At 39.2% G+C, this 22,771-nt stretch overlaps 4 protein-coding genes across 4 annotated transcripts; 3 read left to right on the top strand and 1 right to left on the bottom strand.

Moving 5' to 3' along the window:
- Nucleotides 1–774: 774 nt before the first annotated feature.
- On the bottom strand, nt 775–19,929 carry LOC103511381 (probable signal peptidase complex subunit 2). The gene is made up of 5 exons (XM_008476103.3): nt 19,681–19,929; nt 19,311–19,385; nt 18,964–19,097; nt 2,510–2,650; nt 775–1,138 (listed from the first exon to the last, which is right to left on the bottom strand). The coding sequence occupies exons 1-5, from the start codon at nt 19,708–19,710 to the stop codon at nt 952–954; spliced, it is 567 nt and encodes a 188-aa protein (XP_008474325.1). The 5' UTR covers nt 19,711–19,929; the 3' UTR covers nt 775–951.
- Nucleotides 3,889–4,428, top strand: LOC113468336 (28S ribosomal protein S14, mitochondrial). Its single transcript, XM_026825164.1, has 2 exons — nt 3,889–4,071; nt 4,241–4,428. Exons 1-2 carry the CDS (start codon nt 4,018–4,020, stop codon nt 4,412–4,414), a joined length of 228 nt encoding a protein of 75 aa, XP_026680965.1. The 5' UTR covers nt 3,889–4,017; the 3' UTR covers nt 4,415–4,428.
- LOC103511379 (protein SDA1 homolog) lies at nt 4,741–12,296 on the top strand. The gene is made up of 8 exons (XM_008476102.3): nt 4,741–4,941; nt 6,248–6,451; nt 6,965–7,147; nt 7,926–8,249; nt 8,679–8,922; nt 9,761–9,819; nt 10,254–10,538; nt 11,023–12,296. Exons 1-8 carry the CDS (start codon nt 4,855–4,857, stop codon nt 11,986–11,988), a joined length of 2,352 nt encoding a protein of 783 aa, XP_008474324.1. The 5' UTR covers nt 4,741–4,854; the 3' UTR covers nt 11,989–12,296.
- LOC113468335 lies at nt 18,113–22,735 on the top strand. The gene is made up of 2 exons (XM_026825163.1): nt 18,113–18,778; nt 22,428–22,735. Exons 1-2 carry the CDS (start codon nt 18,626–18,628, stop codon nt 22,710–22,712), a joined length of 438 nt encoding a protein of 145 aa, XP_026680964.1. The 5' UTR covers nt 18,113–18,625; the 3' UTR covers nt 22,713–22,735.
- Nucleotides 22,736–22,771: the final 36 nt, after the last annotated feature.

Raw genomic sequence — 22,771 nt, forward strand, 5'->3', positions numbered from 1 at the left:
TAAAGAATAGTCTTGGGTATTCTTAGTTTGGTTATCTTTAAACAGATTGTATAGTTCTACAGCGTGTTATTGTAGGTACATGTCAGTGTTTATTGAAAAATCTACAAATAGAATGTAGCTAATTGATCAAAAAATAAAAGAAAAGTTTACATAAGTAATAAATAATGAATGTGACGTTTTATTATGTATCAAACAAAAAATAATAAATTTAATTTATGTATTTACAGTCAGCACACATGGCCTTGTTGCTTAGCGTGTAAATAAATAAATAAATAAATTTACAGTCAGAGAAAAGAGGCTTTTAAATTCTTATAGCTACACAAATTTCATTAGGAGTGTTCTAGACTTGTGAAAAAAAGTCACCAAAAACAAGAAAAGCTTTCTTTAAAAAAAAAAAGAGATCAATGAAATGGAATTCTTACCAAACATGATAACTGCTAACTATAATTGAGGGGGTATAAGAAAAGGGAGAAAATGAGGGTTGAACCTGTCTAAGTGGGAAACCTGGATAACTGGGAAAAAAATTGTGGCCCCTTCATGGCAACCTCTCTAAGTAGGACACTTTTTTAACTGGGAAACCTGGATAAGTGGGAAAAAATTGTCAGTCCCTTGGATTCCCACTTAGACAGGTCTTGGTATGTAGCTGTCAAATGTGACAAGGATGCGACACGAAACTTTTGGTTAAGACCGGTGCGACTGTATTTCCTTATGTCTTTTTTATGAGAAATATTGCACAACTTTCCCATAACAAAGAGGATTAACCATTTAATGACATGTGCTGTGCAGGGGTAGAAACAATAACTCTCTCTTTTATTATGGTTATCAATATTATGCAACAAATTATTCAAGGGATTAACCTCCTCCATTCCTTGAGAAAACAGAGAATTTCCCATGCTCAAGGAAAACAGGGTATTATCTGTGCTTTAGAAACAAATTGAAGCCATTCTAGGCTCATTCCTTTTTCTTCTCAGCCAGGATACTATTATGAAGTCTGGACACATCGTTCTCCACTAGGTCTGGTAAGAGAAGACCAGTCTCATCAAAATAATTGGCCACTGACTTGTTGAACTGTTCAGATCGTGTGACACCGGTTTTTGTATCTTTGTATTGGAGAACCAGATTATACATGTCATCATACCTGTAATCAAAAGATAGTCATACAATGAATGTGAAAGTCAGTTCTTGAACGGCTAACATCATATCAGGCTTTTAGATTTTAGAGGTAGGTAGGATAGAGGCTACTGTATGGTTTTTTCATCACCTGAAATTAAAGAGAGGAAGACAGGATAGAAATCCAGATAAAGTTGGCTCTGGGTGGGAATCAAATCTACCATTTTTAAGTGGGAACAACTTTTCCACTCCTAGACTACAATATGGCCAAAGGATCATCTGATGTGCTCAATCTGGCTATTCATCCCAATAAACATCACTCAAAAGGTTCAAAACTTTTGGTGGAAGAGATACTTTTTAATTTAATCTCATCCTAACAGAATAAGATCTAGAAGAGTGGTATGTATAATAATCCCAGCAGGATAAGCAAGGGCTCTCTGTCCTATGCATGAGATAAATAATTCTTATCAATCTACTTTTTGTTTCAGACATTTTGCAAAGCCCTCATCTTGCTACGAAATAAAGGACTATTGACTCCCATAGATCTTCTGCCCCTATTCTTTGGATTACTCAGATGTCCTGATAAACCCCTAAGAAAGTTTTTAGAAACCCATATCATCACTGATATTAAAAATATCAATGCCAAACATAAGAATGCTAAATTGAACACGGTAAGATTTAAATCACTTCATATTCATATTTCATCAACTCTCATATTTAGAGTCTTGAGCAGGCATGTCAAACTTCTTTAGCCTATGGCGAATTTAATACTTCAAAAAGTTAGTTATTAAAGTAAACCTGGAAGGTAGCATGTCTACCATGTGAGTGCTAGAATATCAGGTAGGAATCAAACCCATGATGATAATGTTTGTTCTCAGAATAACTGGCTTTCTCCTATCCTGTCTTCCTTCTACCTTTGATTTTGGAATGGTATGACCTCTGTTGTTACTGTCCCCACTATCAAATTCCTTGAAAAAGGAAGATGGAAAGGTAACGTAATTTTATCAATTGCCCATTTTAACCAAATATTTGATTCTTGAGCTTTTTACCTTTACCACAGATAAATTTTACTCATGATTGTTCTATTGTATTTTGCAGACACTTCAGAACTTCATGTACGAAATGCTCAAAGACTCCAATCATCGGGCGGCCAAAATGTCTCTCTCCATCATGGTCCACCTCTAACTTTTAGATTTTAGAGGTAGGTAGGATAGAGGCTACTGTAAAAATGGTTTTTTCATCACCTGAAATTAAAGAGAGGAAGACAGGATAGAAATCCAGATAAAGTTGGCTCTGGGTGGGAATCAAATCTACCAACTAGTGTTCACAAAACAGGCATGCTGCCTTCTAAGCTAACTAGGTTGAGTCACTCTTACCACAGGGTGATGTTTTCACTTACTTTTTGAGATATGAGCTGGCTTCCCACACAATATGGTCTTTCTTGGCCACGGCAAATATTCCCTTCTCTTTGTAGGTTGTGTAGAGTGTGAGGATCCCCATCATGAGGAAATAGGTGGTCACACACATGATCAGCACAGGTCTGGGGAGAAAAAAATCATGTTAAATCTTAGCATATGACAGTCCACCAGGCTATAACTCAGTTGCAAGATTTTTTTTCTTTGATTGGAAACATTTCTGTAATTTGAAATAATTTATTTTCTTCAAATTTTCATGGGTGTCTGGTAGACATGGGCTCACTTTAAAGGAGCAAAAAAAAAAAAAAAAAAAAAAAAAAAAAAACTCTACTTTCCAAAAAAAAACATCAGGGAAAAATCCGCCAGGAACATCAGGATAAAATCCGCCCCGGGCGGGAATCGAACCCGCGGCCTAAGCGCTTACAAGGCAGACGGACTACCAACTAAGCTAACTAGGCTGGCTTGGTCGAGTTTAAAAAAAAAAAAATTAGCCAGCCTAGTTAGCTTAGTTGGTAGTGCGTCTGCCTTGTAAGCGCTAGGCCGCGGGTTCGATTCCCGCCCGGGGCGGATTTTATCCTGATGGGATAATGTTCGTTCTCGGAACGGCTGGCTTTTTCCTATCCTGTCTTCCTTCTCTCTTCGATTTCGGGACGATAAGACCATAGCAGTTACATTTCCCTCTATCAAACTTCTTCAACAAAATATGTACTCAAAACGCTTGACGGGCGTAAAATTACGTGGCAGGTACCACATCTAGATATTTCCTTATGAATGTTTATTGTATATTGTAATTAAGTAGGTAGATAGGTAAGAGTATTACCTATATTAGTTTATATTGTAAATATTATTATATTAAACTTTTACTTGTATATCTATTGACACACCTAATAATATTAAAAAAAAAAAAAAAAAAAAAAAAAAAAAAGGAAAAGGGGGTATGGAAAAAAAAAAAAAAAAAAAAATTTAAAAAAAAAAAAAAAAAAATGGAAAGTAGGTATAGGTACATAATAAATAAAAATACATTTTATTATTTTAAATTATCGGGTTTTGTTGTCTAACTTTATTATCATAGCATGAAAATGTCATCAAGGTCCTTATTTACCTACTTTCTTATTTCAGATCGTAAAAAAAAATTAAAATATAAAATTACAAAAAAACGAAACTCCAGTAGGTATCCTCAACTTGAGTCTTGAGTGACGCACATAACACGCAAGATGCGAAGCAGCGAATGTCACGCTCTAGCTCTAGAGAGTCTAGAGTGATCTTTGAGTGGTACTTCTAAATTACGGAAAGAGAAGCGGATAACGTAGTGTGGATGAGGCTTGATAACAAATTTTTGAGAGCGCGACTTTTTGAAAAATCCGTATTTTTTCGGGATATTTTTGGTTTTGGAAGAAAAAAAATGAACTGAAAGTTGAGGATTGATAAGGAAGAAAGGAAGGGATTTCAATTCTTTTTTTAACAGTGATATTAAGAAGTCAGTTTATTAAAAATGAATAATCTAATCAGAAGCTCACTATCTATTTTCAGCCAAACTTTCAAACAGGTAAGAAAACTTTATCCTAAGAAGCACTGACTTTGAAAGTCACCATAGTACTGTTTTGGTAGAGCTTATCATTCAGTAGGAATAAGAATCAACCTTGAAAATGCTTATCCCATTGGTTTATTGTATTTTGCAAAAGGAAAAAAACCCAATAATTTAACCTTGTTTCCAGCCAACCACAATTTCTCAACAAGTACGAAACAAATGGACTGACTACAGAATGAAGAAAGATGCTCGCAGAAGGAAAACTGTGGAAGATTATGGTGCTGTCAAAATGAGACTGAACATCATACGGAAAAACCGTGTTATACCAATGGAATTACAGGTAAAGCATGAAAATAGGTAGATGTAGCAATAGCAGGGCACTTAAATCTTGACTTTTCATGTGTCTTTAAGTTGGATTTTTTTTTGTCTCGCTGGAGGACGTAAAACTGAGACAAAACCAGCCCTGTCAAGCCACAGACAATAACACTGGCTCTTTTGAGGGTAAGGTACCTACTTACCATATTTTTTTATGGTGTAGGTACCTTGTAAAATCAAGTCAAGTTTGAAATTGAAATAAAACGCGTCACATTTGTCGCGCACGTGCGTCGACCTTTTCAATGACCCGCTCTTTAGGAAGTCCTTTATTTCGGTCGAAAGAGCACGTGATAACGTCGTTGTTGAATTTCAGAAAATCAGGATCCTATCCTGTCCTTTTGAATGCCAAGTGCCAACTTGCTGATTGATAGGGATTTATATTTTTAAAAAAATAGATGTGAATCTTTTAAAAAGCATCCTTTCATCATGGTTCGACACAACAACCAGCTCCCCAACAACCTCCCTCAGTTGCAGAACTTGATCAAGAGAGATCCCATCTCGTACAAGGATGAGGTAAGGTTGAAAGAATTTCACTTGAAAATGTTAGATGACAGAGGTATCCTAGATTGATATGGTCTGCTCCTACTATTAGGATGCTCTGGGCTTATGCAAAATGATTGTGAGAAGGTATCAAAGAACAGTCAAAAGTGGCAACATTTATCTAGAAAGTTAGTAGGTATCCACAACGGAGTCCCAACCCTTGTACCTAGTACTGACCCTAGAGAAAATGAATAAATCTTGCTAATGAATAGAAGCATCCTCAATGGAGCCTTGACCACAGGTCCAACTAGGTTACTAGGGTTACCAGACAAATTTCAAAAGGAGGACATTTGGCTAAAAAAAAGGCAGATATTTCAACCAAAAGGAGGACAAAAAATAATCAACACAAATACCATTTGTATGATAGCTCTGGGCTTATGCAAAATGATTGTGAGAAGGTATCAAAGAACAGTCAAAACTGGCAACATTTATCTAGAAAGTTAGTAGGTATCCACAATGGAGTCCCAACCCTTGTACCTAGTGTAGTACTGACCCTAGAGAAAATGAATAAATCTTGCTAATTAATAGAAGCATCCTCAACGGAGCCTTGACCATAGGTCCAATTAGGGTTACCAGACAAATTTCAAGAGGAGGACACAGAAAATAATCAACACAAAAACTATTAGTATGATAAGTAACATGAGTCCTGACGTACTCTTCTCAACAAGTCCTGACATCCTCTTCTCAATGGAAAACGGTACATTACTTAATTTAGGTTTTTGAGGCGGAAACTTTAAAAAGGCAGTCATTGTGCTATATTTTAAAAAGGCGGGTGGATGGAGGACAAACATATAAAAGGGAGAACATGTCTGCCGAAAAGCGGACGTCTGGTAAGCCTAGGTCCAACCACAGTAGGTACCATCCCTTCCAGAACATGAAGCCCTTTTTCTGTAATGGTCTATTTTCTAGACTAAGATCAATTCTTTACAATGAATTGTTTCATTTCAGTTCCTTCAACAACAAAGGCACTTTGAATCCTTACTGTCAGTATTTTGCCTTCAACCGAGCAAGTTCAACAAAAGATACATTAGTTAATTTGGGTTTTTGATTTTGAGGCGGAAACTATAAAAAGGCAGACATTGTGCTATATTTTAAAAAGGCAGGTGGATGGAGGACAAACATATAAAAAGGAGGACATGTCTGCAGAAAAGCGGACGTCTGGTAAGCCTAGGTCTAACCATAGTAGGTACCATCCCTTGAAGAACATTGAGCCTTTTTTCTGTGATGGTCCATTTTCTAGACTAAGGTCAATTCTTTACAATGTATTGTTTCATTTCAGTTCCTTCAACAACAAAGGCACTTTGAATCCTTACTGTCAGTATTTTGCCTTCAACCGAGCAAGTTCAACAAAAGTTTAGATGAGCTCATCATGTTCATGGCACAGGTTGCTCAGTGCTATCCGGACAGTCTTTCTTGTTTTGCTCAGCAGCTCATGGATGTTCTGAACACACACAATACAATCCTGGATGCCAATATGAGGATGGTGAGTAATGTTAAAAAATTACAGATCTCATGTCTAAGGTCTTTGATCTTTTAGGAACACATGAGAAAAGAAAAAAGAACTAGGTATTTAATCTGATTTGATGTGAACCATTGATGCTTGGTAGAAATGAAGGTTTCTGAATCACTTTTTTTTTAAGTGTATGAGAAAAGAAAAAGAACTAGGTATTTAATCTGATTTGATGTGAACCATTGATGCTTGGTAGAAATGAAGGTTTCTGAATCACTTTTTTTTTAAGTGGGAACAACTTTTCCACTCCTAGACTACAATATGGCCAAAGGATCATCTGATGTGCTCAATCTGGCTATTCATCCCAATAAACATCACTCAAAAGGTTCAAAACTTTTGGTGGAAGAGATACTTTTTAATTTAATCTCATCCTAACAGAATAAGATCTAGAAGAGTGGTATGTATAATAATCCCAGCAGGATAAGCAAGGGCTCTCTGTCCTATGCATGAGATAAATAATTCTTATCAATCTACTTTTTGTTTCAGACATTTTGCAAAGCCCTCATCTTGCTACGAAATAAAGGACTATTGACTCCCATAGATCTTCTGCCCCTATTCTTTGGATTACTCAGATGTCCTGATAAACCCCTAAGAAAGTTTTTAGAAACCCATATCATCACTGATATTAAAAATATCAATGCCAAACATAAGAATGCTAAATTGAACACGGTAAGATTTAAATCACTTCATATTCATATTTCATCAACTCTCATATTTAGAGTCTTGAGCAGGCATGTCAAACTTCTTTAGCCTATGGCGAATTTAATACTTCAAAAAGTTAGTTATTAAAGTAAACCTGGAAGGTAGCATGTCTACCATGTGAGTGCTAGAATATCAGGTAGGAATCAAACCCATGATGATAATGTTTGTTCTCAGAATAACTGGCTTTCTCCTATCCTGTCTTCCTTCTACCTTTGATTTTGGAATGGTATGACCTCTGTTGTTACTGTCCCCACTATCAAATTCCTTGAAAAAGGAAGATGGAAAGGTAACGTAATTTTATCAATTGCCCATTTTAACCAAATATTTGATTCTTGAGCTTTTTACCTTTACCACAGATAAATTTTACTCATGATTGTTCTATTGTATTTTGCAGACACTTCAGAACTTCATGTACGAAATGCTCAAAGACTCCAATCATCGGGCGGCCAAAATGTCTCTCTCCATCATGGTCCACCTCTACAAGAAGAGGTAGGAATCAAACCCATGATGATAATGTTCTCAGAATAACTGGCTTTCTCCTATCCTGTCTTCCTTCTACCTTTGATTTTGGAATGGTAAGACCTCTGTTGTTACTGCCCCCACTATCAAATTCCTTGAAAAAGGAAGATGGAAAGGTATCATAGTTTTATCAATTGCTCATTTTAACCAAATATTTGATTCTTGAGCTTTTTACCTTTACCACAGATAAATTTTATTCATGATTGTTTGTTCGATTGTATTTTAGACACTTCAGAACTTCATGTACGAAATGCTCAAAGACTCCAATCATCGGGCGGCCAAAATGTCTCTCTCCATCATGGTCCACCTCTACAAGAAGACAGTCTGGCGAGACGCCAAAACAGTCAACGTCATTTCCACCGCTTGCTTTTCCAAGTCGACTAAAGTTATGACGGCTGCTCTCAAGTTTTTCCTCACTGCTGACGAGGCAGAGTTGAAATCGGACGATGATGATTCTGATGATGAAGATACGATCAAGGGAATGAAGTTGGCGAACAAGTACAACAAGAAGACAAAGAAGCGGGCTAACCAGCTGGATAAAGCTAAGAAAGTGAGTGCAGTCTGGAATAGGAAATAAAATTAAATAGAATAAGTAGGGCTTTATTTAGACTGTCAGCTTTCAGGTGTCCCATTATGGTAACAGTTTAATAGAGCACCTCCTTTTTTAAAAAGTTTTATAGAAGGAACAAGGAACTGTAACAACTGAGGTCTAATCATCCCGAAATTGAAGCGAGAAGGAAGACAGGAGATGAGAAAGGCAGCCGTTCTGGGAACAAAACTCATTTGTGTACAATAAAGTTTTCGCTCCGGGCGGGAATCGAACGCGCTACCTAGCGCTTGTAACGCAGTCGCGCTATCTTCCAAGCTGACTAGCTTGGCTGAGCATCTCTTTATTCGTTGGCATAGAAAACGATATAATGAAATAGAGTAGAGGCCCAACCTCGTATTTCCAATACCTACATGTGTTCCATTATTTCAGAACATTCGAAACAAGAAGAATCGCAAGCAGAAGGACAAGACATATCATTTCTCAGCTCTCCAGCTGATTCACGACCCCCAGGGTCTGGCTGAGAAGTTGTTCAATCAGCTAGAGAAGAGACACGAGAGGTTTGAAGTGAAGTTGATGTGTCTGGACGTGATATCTCGACTGATCGGGCTGCATAAGTTGTTCCTGTTTAATTTCTATCCTTATGTGCAGCGATTCTTGCAACCACATCAGAGAGGTAAGTCCTTTTTCTATCCCTTGTCCTTTTTGGAACTCTTAGAGGGGTAGGTTCTCCTCTAGTCCTTGCCCTCAGAGGGGTAAGCCCTTGGTTTTGCTTTAACTGCATCCTAAAAGGGGTAAAGTTTAGACTTGGCTGGCAAACACCAAGGAAAACTTAGTTGTAGAAAAACACATTTTCCACCACATTGGTTTTTAAGAATAAAATTGCGCTAGATCGCGGGTTCAATTCCCGTCCGGGCGGATTTTAAAAATCAGACTGCCTAAAGCATTCACCACTACCTAACCCTTCAACTAATTATGTGCATGTTTTGGTATTGTGCTTGTATTTTCTTTCTGAAAGCTTGTGTACATATTTTCAATTATTTTTTGGTGTGATGTCCTTTTTTGTCTCTCAGCAGTAAACCTAAGCATTTACTCGTAGTTTTAGTCACGCAATTTTATTTTTTTTATTTTTAGTAATTCGCTCACTGCACCTAATGCAAATTTCTTTTTGTGGAACATTGTAATCACAGGAAAGCAGGTAAGTACGAGCTTGTATTATATCTTTTTAACCTAATTGTAAGAACTGCTTTCTATTATTCCCCTGGTGTTTTTGCTTTAAAAAAAATCCTTCATGCTCTCTTTATGGATTTTATTTTTCCCCCTCTCTTAGTAAAAAAATCACAACTTTCAATTTTAATTTTTTCCACTAGTGTTTTTGCTTATTTTACTTGCTTCGGGCTCACTTACTCCTTTGTCTCATATTTGGTACCTTGATTATGAAAAGTTCGTGGAAAAACTAACAAAGAGAAGGTTGATTGTAAATGTATTGATTTTCTGTTCGTGTTTGATTTCAGAGGTGACAAGACTGATGCAGTTTGTAGCACAAGCATCACATGATCTTGTACCACCTGATGTAAGTATGAACACCTGTTGTACTTGGAATTTGTAACACCTGCTGTCTTGAAGGTACCGTCCTATTGGAGCAGACATAGGAAGAAGAGCCCAGATGTTAATTCTGGACGTCCAAAGGGGTATATATTATAATCTTTCTAATACCATGAGATATTTACCATGCCAATCTCACGGATACGGAAAATAAGCTAGTACTTAAAAGTCGATTCGCTAAATGTAACAATTCTGTCTGGTTATGGTGTGTCGTTTTAGTGACAAAAACTTTGGGCAGTCCATAAATAATTATAAAGTTATTTATTTTTAATTTATTTTTTCAAGTCTCCATTTATTAATAAACAACATATCAACAGAACATGGGAAATTTGCATTACATTGTTGATTGTTTCTCTCCCTATCTGTGAAAATATACAATGTAAATTTATTTGGCCATTCCAGGTACTCGAACCCGTGCTCCGCGCTCTGGTGAACAACTTCGTGACCGAGCGTAATTCCTCCGACGCGATGGCCATGGGTCTGAACGCCATCCGCGAGTTATGTTCGCGCTGTCCCCTGGTCATGAATCAGGACCTGTTGCAAGACCTAGTCCAGTACAAGAACTATAGGGAGAAGTCTGTCATGATGGCAGCCCGCGCCCTGTTGCACTTGTATCGGGTGAACTTACCCACACTGCTGCATAGGAGAGACAGGGGGAGACCCACGGAAGCTAGCATTGAACTCAAGGTGGGTACTTGAAGGACAGAAAGAATGTTGTTTTCTCGATTCAATTCAGTGTATGTATTCTAGCCAGGGCTGTATTTAGGAGGGGGGCCCTCACTGTATGGACCCTTGGGCACCCCCTCGACAAAATCCTGGATACTGCCCTGATTCTAGCAGGGTCACTTGCATTGTCAATATGAAGAGAGTAGTCTAGAATCGACACTCTCGATTGTAGCATAACTAAGAGATGTAAAGTTTTTTCTTCGTCACGGAAAATTGATCATAACTCGAGATTAGTTTGGATTATTGCATATCTAGAACATAATTATGTGAAATATTGCTTTTCAACTTTCTAGGTGATGGGTTTCTGGAGATATACATGTATGTATAGCGATCAGTGAGTGAATGAATCTCGCTTTTATGTGTAATACAAATTTTGATTAATAAGTCAAAATTTGCTACTCTTACAGAGTAAAATAATGATAGACATTTAAATTTCTGTTTTCAGGTTCGGCAATACGGTGAGATTGATGCCAAGGAGTATGTACCCGGTGCGGAAGTACTATCTAGTGATAAGGCCAAACCAGATGACCTTGAACCCAACCAAGACGATGACAGTGATAGTGACAGCTGGGTAGATCTCTCTGATAACGATGCTGACCATGTGGAAATCGACAGCGATGAGGATAGTGAGGAAGAAATGGAGGAGGATGATGAGGATGGTTCTAGTGATGAAGAAGAGGATGTGAGTGATGCTGACGATAGCAGAATGACTGACGAGGTTTCGGAACTGGATGACTCCCAGGCTTCGCAAACGGACCTGTCTTCAATGGAAACCGGCGAAAAACCAGCCAAAGACTCCAAGACTGCTCAAGAAACCGGCGAAAAGACTACGCAAACCGGCGAAAAAACTGGGGAAACCTCTGAAAAGCCGGCCAAACCCAAAACCAAGCTGGAGAAGAAGAAAGAGAAGAGCGAGAAAATGAAAGAGGCAGATGTGAATAAGGAGGCGATTGTACAACACCGCAAGGCACTGGCCGAGGAGATATCCTGCACGCGTATCCTGACGGACGAGGACTTTAAGCGCATCGAATCCGCGCAGGCGAAGAAAATGAAGACGGGGTTCAAAGCGTTGCAACTTGGAAAGAAGAGGAAACATAACGCTGCGTTAGAGCAGGAAGAAGCCAAAGGAGAACTTGTCGATCTTGGAGATATAGAGAACATCTACAAGCGGAAGAAACACGATAAAGAGACCCGACTTGAGAGTGTGATGAAAGGACGAGAAGGTCGCGCCAAGTGGGGATACCAGAAGAATCGCGCCAATCCGCACGCGAGTACGACGAACAAGGAGAAGAAGAAGGACAAGAACTTCATGATGGTGAGACACAAGGTGAGAGGGAAGATAAAGAGGAGTTTTAAAGATAAGCAGATTGCGTTGAGGAATCATTTGATCAAGCAAAGGCGGATGAAGTAAGCGAAGATGATGCTGAAAAAGCATGTGATGAATCAAGAATGAAGAATTTCTTCTTACTGCTAACAGTGGGAAAGCAGACAAGAATGATGTAAGATGCTGAGAAGTTATCTGATCAAGCAGAGAAGGCGGAAGTAATGTTGCTATTGCCAATAATCTCTTCCAACTACTAACAGTCGGAAAGCAGACAAGAATGATGTAAGATGCTGAGAAATCACCTAACTAATTTAAGATGTGAATGCACCAAAGCAGTCATGTAGCTAAGAAGAGAAGTTGCTGCTGAGTAAGAAAGCGAAGACGAATGATAGGCCGAGATGATGTAACTACTAACAGTAAATCACCTAACTAATTTAATATGTGAATGCACCAAAGCAGTCATGTAGCTAAGAAGAGAAGTTGCTGCTGAGTAAGAAAGCGAAGACGAATGATAGGCCGAGATGATGCTGAAAAAGCATGCAAAGAAAGAAGTAATAAAAGAAATCTAGTAGCTAATGAAACTAGATTGCAAATATTTCAACGGGTTACTTTCTGGTGTTCCCGTGTTGACCCAGCACCTAAATGGGAAGTATTGTGTCTCTTCTCGCCCATCCTACGTACTGATTACTGCAGAAGAAGTACATGCATTTTGTTAAGTAGGATTTACACGTATAGTACCTATTCATAACAAAATGACGAGTATAGCAGAGACATTCGCATTACCTTGTAGGTATACGTTTTTTACACATAAGGTGTCTTAGAAAATAAAAGCACTTTGGAATATGTCCCAGACATTTTATTTTCACTTTGTTTAGGTAACCTATACTTACCATGATAAAATAAAATAAAGCTCTGTATCGGACAAAGAGGAAAGCTCTGTATCGGAATCCTTCCACAGACAACACAAAGTCTGGTCATCTCAAGCTTTCCCTCGCCGCAGTCCGTGTTCAAAATCTCCTACGACTCCAAACTGAGATCGCTCAAGGTCGCCCCCGGAATGACCTTGACCCTCAAGTTAGAGTTCTGCCCAACGCACTCCTCGGATGTGGGCACTCACCTAGAGCTGAAATCCAACTCGGAGACATTCCACATACCGATAATTGCTTTGGGGCCGCGTCCAGAGTTAGATATACCGGACGGGGTGGTACTGCCCCGGAGCGCGCCCAAGAGAATGACGGGGCAGGTTGTACTTGTGAAAAATATTGGGCGTGTGGAGGCGGCTTTCATGCTGAGCACGAAGAGGTAAGTTACGAAATTTCCTCGTTGATCACTGAAGGTAATCAGTGTTGCGCTAGGTTAGTATAAGGTTGGGTGACCATCTGGACAATCACATGCTTGCTGTCTTTTCCTGCCAACAATCGGACTAGATGTGGTTAATGTGAGAAGGCGGGTAGCTTGTCCCAAATGGAGGGTAACACCGCTGTCACTAATGATCTTAGCAGCTAGGGTAAAACCGCCATCCATGACCTTAACAGTTAGGTATACAGTGATGTAAACCTTTTTTCTCCTCAGACCATTTTCAGTAACTCCAGCCAAAGCCTTCCTGCGACCTGACGAAGTTGTAGAAGTATGGGTGAAATGTATGTCCCTACAAACCGGAAGTTTCGAAACCGATTTGCAAGTCAGGTTTGAGACAGGTACGTTGGTATCCTACTAGAGTCAGAATCTACGTTCATACAATGGGAATAGTGAATACAGTATGTATGTTTCAGGTGGCCACCCCTTCGTAACTGGTTGGAAATTTTTGAATTCTGTAAAAATCTATAGATAAGCAAAGGCCTCTGGCCCTTCCGACGCAACGGTCATATTATTTGTTTTTATTACTACAGACGGATGTTTTTGCAGCTGTCATTAATTTAATCACGAGAATAATAATATAACAATAAACTAACCCGTATCCCCTCAGATCACACTCACGTGCAATCGCCTGCGGCGTTTCTCGTCGCTGCTCAGATTCGAACTCCTGGCCCTCAAATCACAAAGCGCCGCCGTACCCATTCAATACGAGTGTCAACCATCCTACATCACCTGTGATCCCAAGGTCACACTATATGACCTTGCATTCATTCAGCACAAGTACTCGTATGAAATAACACTGAGTCCGGAGTGTACTCAGTCAGCAGCGTTCCAGTATATACCTCACCAGGTATGTTGAATCAGCATGGGGTCTTATTCAAGGTCACAGTATATGACCTTGGGTTCATTCAGCACGAGTTCTCGGGTTCAATTCCCCGCAGCAGCATGACATAATTGTCATGATAAAGTCGGATGAAGATCTCGACTGTTTTTGCAGAATAAAACCAATTTCTGATATTAAGGTCCATTTCATAAGTTGAATTTCTATCGTAAGGTTCGCACTTTTTTGTGATCTTAAAAAGTTCGATTTGTGAGAATAAACAATCTGGATGCCCACACTAATTCAATTGTTATTTTAATTGCTGTTCAATATTGCTATTTTATTTTTTGCCGTTCTTTCTTCAGGAGTCCAATGACAAGATGCAAGTCTGTCTATCTGTTGATAGGGGTGTAGTGTCACCTGGTTCCCCCCAGACAATACAAGTCACCTTTATGGCCAATGAAGTGGGCCCAATCGAGTACCCCTTACGGTAAGGTTGAACCCATCTTCATGCTGCTGGCAGCATTTATTTGTCCTTATTGATATGGCTCACCGTTATATGTAGATATCTATTTGTATTTGTTTGGTTTGTTTGTTTGTTTGTTTTTTTTTTTTTTTTTTTTTTTTTTTTTTTTTTTTTTTAAAAAAAGATTTGTTTGGTTTTTTTTTTGTTTTGTTTTTTTTTTTTTTTTTTTTTTTTTTTTTTTTTTTTTTTTTTTTTTTAAAGATGAGTGTTTCACCACCCTTTTTATTTCGTAGCAATGAAACAACGGCTACATTAGACGCATGTGGCCTGTGTCGTAGCATGCCCATCCCGTAGTATGTCCCTCATCAGATGGGCGATAAGAGACACAATACTTCCGATTTAGGTGCTGAACACCAGAAAATAACCCGTTAAAATATTTGCAATATTTATCTGTCCTTATGTATATTTATTTGTAAAAATCAGTAGATGTTATGATTTTCGGTGCTGACTTTATATTTCATACGCTTGGGAGTTGAGTCAGCAGATCATTACAGTATGTTAGAGGTGACGGTGTGTGGTGTATACGTCTACATAGATTACTAGTGGTTGACCCGTCCTTTGTACGGGATCAGCGTGGCATAAGAGTCATAACTTTGAGATGCTGCCATTTTGAATCGGGATAGAATATGACAAATTCACATAGCCTATGTCAACCTCAGTACTCTTCTCAACAACCACAAAAAAATTCATCAAAATTTGGTCAAGCCGTTTTATAGATTATAATATGCTGATTATATTTCAGATTTCATACGTTGGGAGTTGAGTCAGCAGATCATTACAGTGTGTTAGAGGTGACGGTGTGTGGTGTATACGTCTACATAGATTATAATATGCTGATTACATTTCAGATTTCATACGCTGGGAGTTGAGTCAGCAGATCATTACAGTACGTTAGAGGTGACGGTGTGTGGTGTATACGTCTACATAGATTATGATATGCTGATTATATTTCAGATTTCATACGCTGGGAGTTGAGTCGGCAGATCATTACAGTATGTTAGAGGTGACGGGGTGTGGTCCCCTGGTGTTTACGTCCACAGAGGTGATAGATTGGGGAGACATACCACTGTTGAGAGTTCAAAACCGGACATTGCAGATCCGAAATGAGTCCCTGATACCTGCCCACTTCTATGCTGATTTTGTAAGTTCATTGTTAAAAACAGTCCTTTTTTTATCATTATTAGGTAGTTTGTGTATGTGTATTTGTCCATATCAAAGTGCAATCAACCCGTATGATAATAGGGAATTGTTATCTTCCCCCTGCATCTCCAATTAGTGTTATACAAGCTGCGTCGGTGGTTTAGTGGTCAAAGCGCTCATCTGGTTGTTCGCGCCTTGAAACTCTTGACGTTCGCGCGCTACCTAGCACGCTTGATTTATCAAAAGAAATCTCTATCAAACAATCAATCAATCGATCGACCAATCAATCAGATAATCAATGTCTTTTCTGTCCTCCAGATTAAAAGCTTGCTGTGAGCTGGTGAAAGATAATGAGCTAGTCAGATCCAATGTATTGAGATATCATGAGATTCTAAATCAGGAATGTCACGAGCTTATCTACTCACGATTGTATTCAGATGAGATTTCCACACTGCAGACAGAAGAGCAGAAGTTGTTCAGGTTTTCCCATGAATCTTTTCAAATAGAACCTTTGGTATGTAAATAGGGGATCTGTAACAACGGAGGTCTTATCGATAAGACGGACGAAGTACATGATAGGAGAAAGGCAGCCTTTCCGAGAACGCACCTCATTTGTAAATGTAAATGCAGTTTCTTTGTGTTATTATATCACAACTTTGGTGCTCACTGCAGCATTGTAGGATTCTTCCCAATATCTCAATAATCCCAACGTCCAATGTTTACCTACCGTGCTGGCACCGGTCGCTATGCGCATTTATATGTCATAGCTACTCATTTTCCTCACGAGGCTGAGGGGGCCCCGCAACATCCAGTCACGGAGTCAATCATTTGCTTGATACAAATTTCTTGACCCCGCCGGGAATCGAACCCGGGGCCCCGCAACAGCCAGTCACGGAATCAATCATTTGGATGATACAAATTTCTTGACCCCGCCGGGAATCGAACCCGGGTCCGCTGAGTGGGCCCCACAACAGCCAGTCACGGGATCAATCATTTGCATGATACAAATTTCTTGACCCCGCCGGGAATCGAACCCGGGTCTCCCGCGCGTGCAACGCGAGCACAGGTGACCCCTAACCAGGGAGCTGACCCATCGTCATAATCTGCAGAAGACTACTTAAGCTGGCATTGCTGCAAATGCCTTGATATCCTCTATTGGTAGAGTTCAATATTAGACTGCCCAAAGCCAGTCACCAGATCAGGCTGCCGACACCCTACGCACCTCATTTGTTTAGGATAAAGTTTGTCATGGGCGGTCATTGAATCCGCGACCTAGCGCTTACACGGCAGACGCGGTACCCTCCAACTTAACTAGACTGGCCGAAGAACTTTTGAAATAGAATCTAAGAGGTATAGGTTCGACTCGCAATTGAGGCCATTTTATACTTTGATGAATTAATTGAGAGCTCTTTTCTTTCCCCTTCCACTTTTTTTTATGGCTGTGACTACAGTCCGAGTTCTGGTTCAATAAGGCCTTCGGGGCCCCGGAGGGCCCTTGGGGGTCACGGAGGGCCCTTGGTGGCCCCAGAGAGCCCTTGTTTCTGAGCAAACTCTACAGTTCACCTATCTACTTTGACCTTTCCGTTTCTAGTGCGGCTCTGTTTGGTCTCACAGTGTTGCCAACATCACCGTATCATTTCATCCCGCATCACGTGATGCCTTCAACCAGAAGTACATGCATTTTGTTAAGTAGGATTTACACGTATAGTATCTATTCATAACAAAATGACGAGTATAGCAGAGACATTCGCATTACCTTGTAGATATAGGTTCTTTACACATAAGGTGTTTTAGAAAATAAAAGCACTTTGGAATATGTCCCAGACATTTTATTTTCACTTTGTTTAGGTAACCTATACTTACCATGTAATCAGAAAGTATTGTGTTAGTGTTACTGTAAATAAAAAAAACTTTTGTTACTCTCTTATTCCTCGGTGGTGTAGTGGTCAAGGCGCTCGCCTGGTAAACAGGAGGGCGTGGGTTCAATCCCAGCCGAGGTATGGAATTTTATCCTCAATATAATTTGAGAATTTGACCACATTAATATTAGTAGCCTACTGCTGGAGTAAAGGGACTTTTCAGTCCTATGCGAGCAGTATGAATAAGCACTATTATTATTATTATTATTGTTCTAAAATACACTTCAAATAAAACAAGCTGGGCCCGTCCCTCCGGGAATTTTTAGCCCGTAGTTTATTCGTTTTTTTTTTCAAGAGGTTTGAGAGGAGTAGGTAGCTGTTACAACGGAGGTCCTAATGTCCCCAAACCGAAGAGAAAAGAAGGACAGAATAGGAGAAAGCCAACCGTTTTGTAAACGAACCTTATATGTTTAGGATAAAGTTTGCCCCGGACGGAAATCGAACCCGCAACCCTGACTGTAGGCTGGCACATGGCACAAACATACATTTTGTCAAGGGGCTTTCTCGTATATGCTGCGCTTTAGAGTAGTAGGTGCTACTATTGTTAGATCTTAATTTTTCGCCCGTGCTTATTTCAGCCAACCGCCCGAAAAATTTGTACCACTTTGTTCTCAAGCGTCTGATCAATTTGAAAATTCTAATCCCCTGCTCTTTTATTTGTGAAAACTATTTTAATATCCCCTACATCGGCAGTATGTGACGGATATTCAGTTGGTTTGACTTATCTTCTTCAGTGTAGCAGACTTTTTTTTCAAGTTAGTAGAGATATAAAGTCCATTAATTTCAATATACATCATACAGAATTACAGGGTGGTTGATAATTGGTGAGCCACTCAAATCACTAAGAATTTTAAAATGTAATACAAAACATCGATAGTGTTGAATTTTCCATTCAAATCATCCAGGAAAACAGTAGGTTTGTCAAGAATCTCCAAGTGAAATACAAAACAAAAACCATTGAAAATGTGGGAGGCTCAGGACTCTCAGGAAGACGCGGGCAGTTCCGTTTTGACGGAATCATCCAGTTCTATTTTGACGGAAGACATACCGGTGGCTGAGTACCGGTGTGATGTGATGCGGTTACTGTCTTGGTTTGTTGACGGACAGGATGGCAAGGTAGGTGAAATATACATAGAGTTAACGGTAAACAAAAGTGCTTTGATCTGTGTGGTAGCGGTAGCAGAATTATCCATCCAGGTATCAGATGGGCGATAAAAGAAAGAAAGGGGGGGGGGGGGGATGGGGGTTTCGAGTTGTGGCTTTTCCTTTCCTTTCCCTAAAATCTCAAGTTGATAAATCACCTGGACTGAGGGAATGGATAGAGATGGTCCCAAAGGAGAGCAAACATTGCTACAGAGACAGCAATACCACAGATGAGCAGACGTCCATCCATGAGTCGAAAACATTCAGTGTAATTGTACTTTTTGATAAGGACCTGGGGAAAGAAAAGTAAAATCAATACAAATTTTCTCAAACATTTTCTGTTACAAGTGTAAAAAAAAAAAAAACTGGTTCAAAATAAATTGCAGGTAGGTGAAGTACTATTGAAAATTTATATTAGTATGCATTTCATAATTATTGATCAATAAAGAGGGTACAATTTATTACTTGGTTTAAATAAATAATAAAAAAAAATCATGAATCTTACATCTTTCACTGCATCATCCAATGCATTTTTCACAGCTGAACCATCCCATTTGTTGACGGCTATAATGGGCTTCTCCTGAAACGATAAAATAGGTACTTTATTATGTATATTGCCACAGGCATTTATCTTCTTGACATCCCTCAATAATCACCTATTTTGGTGACAGTACCCACTGATGATGGGATACAATAACTGATACAAGTAGACTGATTATCATGCAACCCCAAACCAGCCTTCTATTTTGAAACTAGTGGGTCTATTGGACCCCATAGTAGCCCCTTTTCTGGGTGAGTTCTACAGTTTACTGATCCAGTAGTAACATGGAATTATTTTTACTGATATCAAGATGTTAGCAATATTGGAAACTCACCTCTGAAGTTTTTTCTGATTTGTTGGACATCTTTGGAGTCTAATGATGTGAGATTCTAACTGGGTTTAGACTTGACTGAATACTTGGTCTGGTACAGAATTGGTCGTTTGTAGTCTTCCTACAATCAGTAATATTTCAGTACCTACGTGTACTTTTTAGGACAAAAAATTTGAAACAGAAAAACCAAATCGATCCTTTTTGCCAAAATCTCACCAACACACCAACTTCTTGAAGTTCTTGAGCCCGTGAGCCGCAAAAAAGAAAAACACGTAAACAAAACATTAGGGACTTTCTAAGCTGCGGAAAAATCAAAGTTTCGTCCAGAAGGAGAAGCTATACCGATTTTTATTTTTCCGAGTAGAGTAATTAGGTCTTTCGTTTGCGCTTTTTTCCTTATCCCGCTATGAAAAGAAATCTTTAAATTTAAAAAAGTAAAAATGTTGGGTACTTAGTACTTACTTACCATATTTCTTTATGGTGTAGGTGGTACCTTGTAAAATCAAGTTAAGTTTGAAATCGAAATAAAATGCGTCACATTTGTCGCGCACGTGCGTCGACCTTTTCAATGACCCGCTTTTTAGGAAGTCCTTTATTTCGGTCGAAAGAGCACGTGATAACGTCGTTGTTGAATTTCAGAAAATCAGGATCCTAATCATCCTATCCTGAGGCTGTGTTTATGAACAGGGCTGAGATGAGCTCGGTCGAGGTGAGATAGGATATTGTTTCTACAGTTTTGCATTGGAGTGGTAACTTAACCAAGGATAACGTGGGATTGTTGGGCTTTTTTTCTGACCCTCTGTCCCGGCGGCAATTTTTAAAATTTATTTTATATTTATTTTTGTTTGCTTTGTAATTCGCTTGTTTGTAATATCTAATTTAAATGAAAAGTATAATATAAACGTGCAAACTAGAGATAAAAAGTAAAAAATGAATTCAGATTGTACGCGTTGCGGAAAAAAAATCAAAATTTCGAATTTCCCGCCAACTTTACAAGTTTACAAGCTCATGAAGGCTCTGTGTTAAGTTACCACATCATTTTCCACTTGCCAAGAACATCTCAGAATGGCCTAACTCAGCCCTGTTCATAACCACGGCCTGAGTATCCTGTCCTTTTTGAGTGCCAACTTGCTGATTGCTAGGGATTTATAATTAAAAAAAATAGATGTGAATCTTTTAAAAAGCATCCTTTCATCATGGTTCGACACAACAACCAGCTCCCCAACAACCTCCCTCAGTTGCACACTAATAATCTTAGCAGCTAGGGTAAAACCGCCATCAATGACCCCAACAGTTAGGTATACAGTGATGTAAACCTTTTTTCTCCTCAGACCATTTTCAGTAACTCCAGCCAAAGCGTTCCTGCGACCTGACGAAGTTGTAGAAGTATGGGTGAAATGTATGTCCCTACAAACCGGGAGTTTCGAAACCGATTTGCAAGTCAGGTTTGAGACAGGTACGTTGGTATTCTACTAGAGTCAGAATCTACGTTCATACAATGGGAATAGTGAATACAGTACCTATCTATGTTTCAGGTGGCCACCCCTTCGTAACTGGTTGGAAATTTTTGAATTCTGTAAAAAGCTATAGATAAGATAAGCAAAGGCCTCTGGCCCTTCCGACGCAACGGTCATATTATTTGTTTTTATTACTACAGACGGATGTTTTTGCAGCTGTCATTCGTTCATTCAGCACGAGTTCTCGGGTTCAATTCCCCGCAGCAGCATGACATAATTGTCATAATTAAGTCGAATGAAGATCTCGACTGTTTTTGCAGAATAAAAGCAATTTGTGATATTAAGGTCCATTTCATATGTTGAATTTCTATCGTAAGGTTCGCACTTTTTAGTGGTCTTAAAAAGTTCGATTTGTGAGAATAAACAATCTGGATGCCCACACTAATTCAATTGTTATTTTCATCGCTGTTCAATATTGCTATTTCATTTTTTGCCGTTCTTTCTTCAGGAGTCCAATGACAAGATGCAAGTCTGTCTATCTGTTGATAGGGGTGTAGTGTCACCTGGTTCCCCGCCTAAGCACTTAACACATTGGCTTTTACTTCTAGGCGAGCTCTTAACAGCCGATATCAAATGCGAGTGTTCCAATTTGAGACTCGAACTCAGTACTTCATGTGTGGACTTTGGTCAAGTGTACATGGGACACCTAAGCACTCAACACATTGGCTTTTACTTCTAGGCGAGCTGTTAACAGCCGATATCAAATGCGAGTGTTCCAATTTGAGACTCGAACTCAGTACTTCATGTGTGGACTTTGGTCAAGTGTACATGGGACTAAACTGTACCCAGACAGTCCAAATAGTGAACAACAGTGACCATCCAGTCCAGTACTGTTGGGTTAAATATGCCGATTTGAATGGAGACTTGGCGGAAATTGAAAAGTAAGAATCAATGGGTTAAATTTTTACTTTCCTTTTATATTTTTTTTTTTCTACTGTATTAGATTGTTGTTTGTGTTTGTTTAGTTTTAGTGTATTTTTTTCTATTGTCATTTTTGTATAAAGGGTTAGTCCCGTAAATAAATAAATAAAACACAATACTTCACATCTAGGTGCTGGGTCAAAAGCTTGAGACCACGGTCTCTCAGACAGTCTGACAGACCTAGCGTTTCTCAAGCGTTTTCCGCCACACACGTTCCGACTAACTGACAGACCCAGGTCTATCATACCGCGGTCTGTCAGACGATTTGAGCGTGGGTGGCATTCTCTTCACTCATTTTGTTCCATTTTTCAGATAAAACCATCTGAGTATCGCTCAGAACTAGGCCTGAGTCTTAAAGAACGGTACGATAGACTTGTGGATCTATCAAAAAGAAAACCTATGCCTCTGAACGAGTACACAACGTCTAGTACATTTTCCGTACTTCCCTCAGCCCTTGTGTTTCAGAATTTTGTACCGGCTCAGACTTACAAAGTGAACGTTCGAATTACCAACTTATTGCACGTGAGTAACGTACCGTGGTTTCTGGTTTTGAAGGCTTGCTTTTTTAAAAAGAAAGAAAACAAAATCCCTCCATAAGAATACCGGCCCCATTCAGGCTGCGAGGTTCATGTTCCTTACATGTACCAGTTTCCGAT

This window comes from Diaphorina citri, unplaced genomic scaffold (assembly GCF_000475195.1).
Source record: "Diaphorina citri unplaced genomic scaffold, Diaci psyllid genome assembly version 1.1 scaffold709, whole genome shotgun sequence".
NCBI lineage: Eukaryota > Metazoa > Arthropoda > Insecta > Hemiptera > Psyllidae > Diaphorina > Diaphorina citri.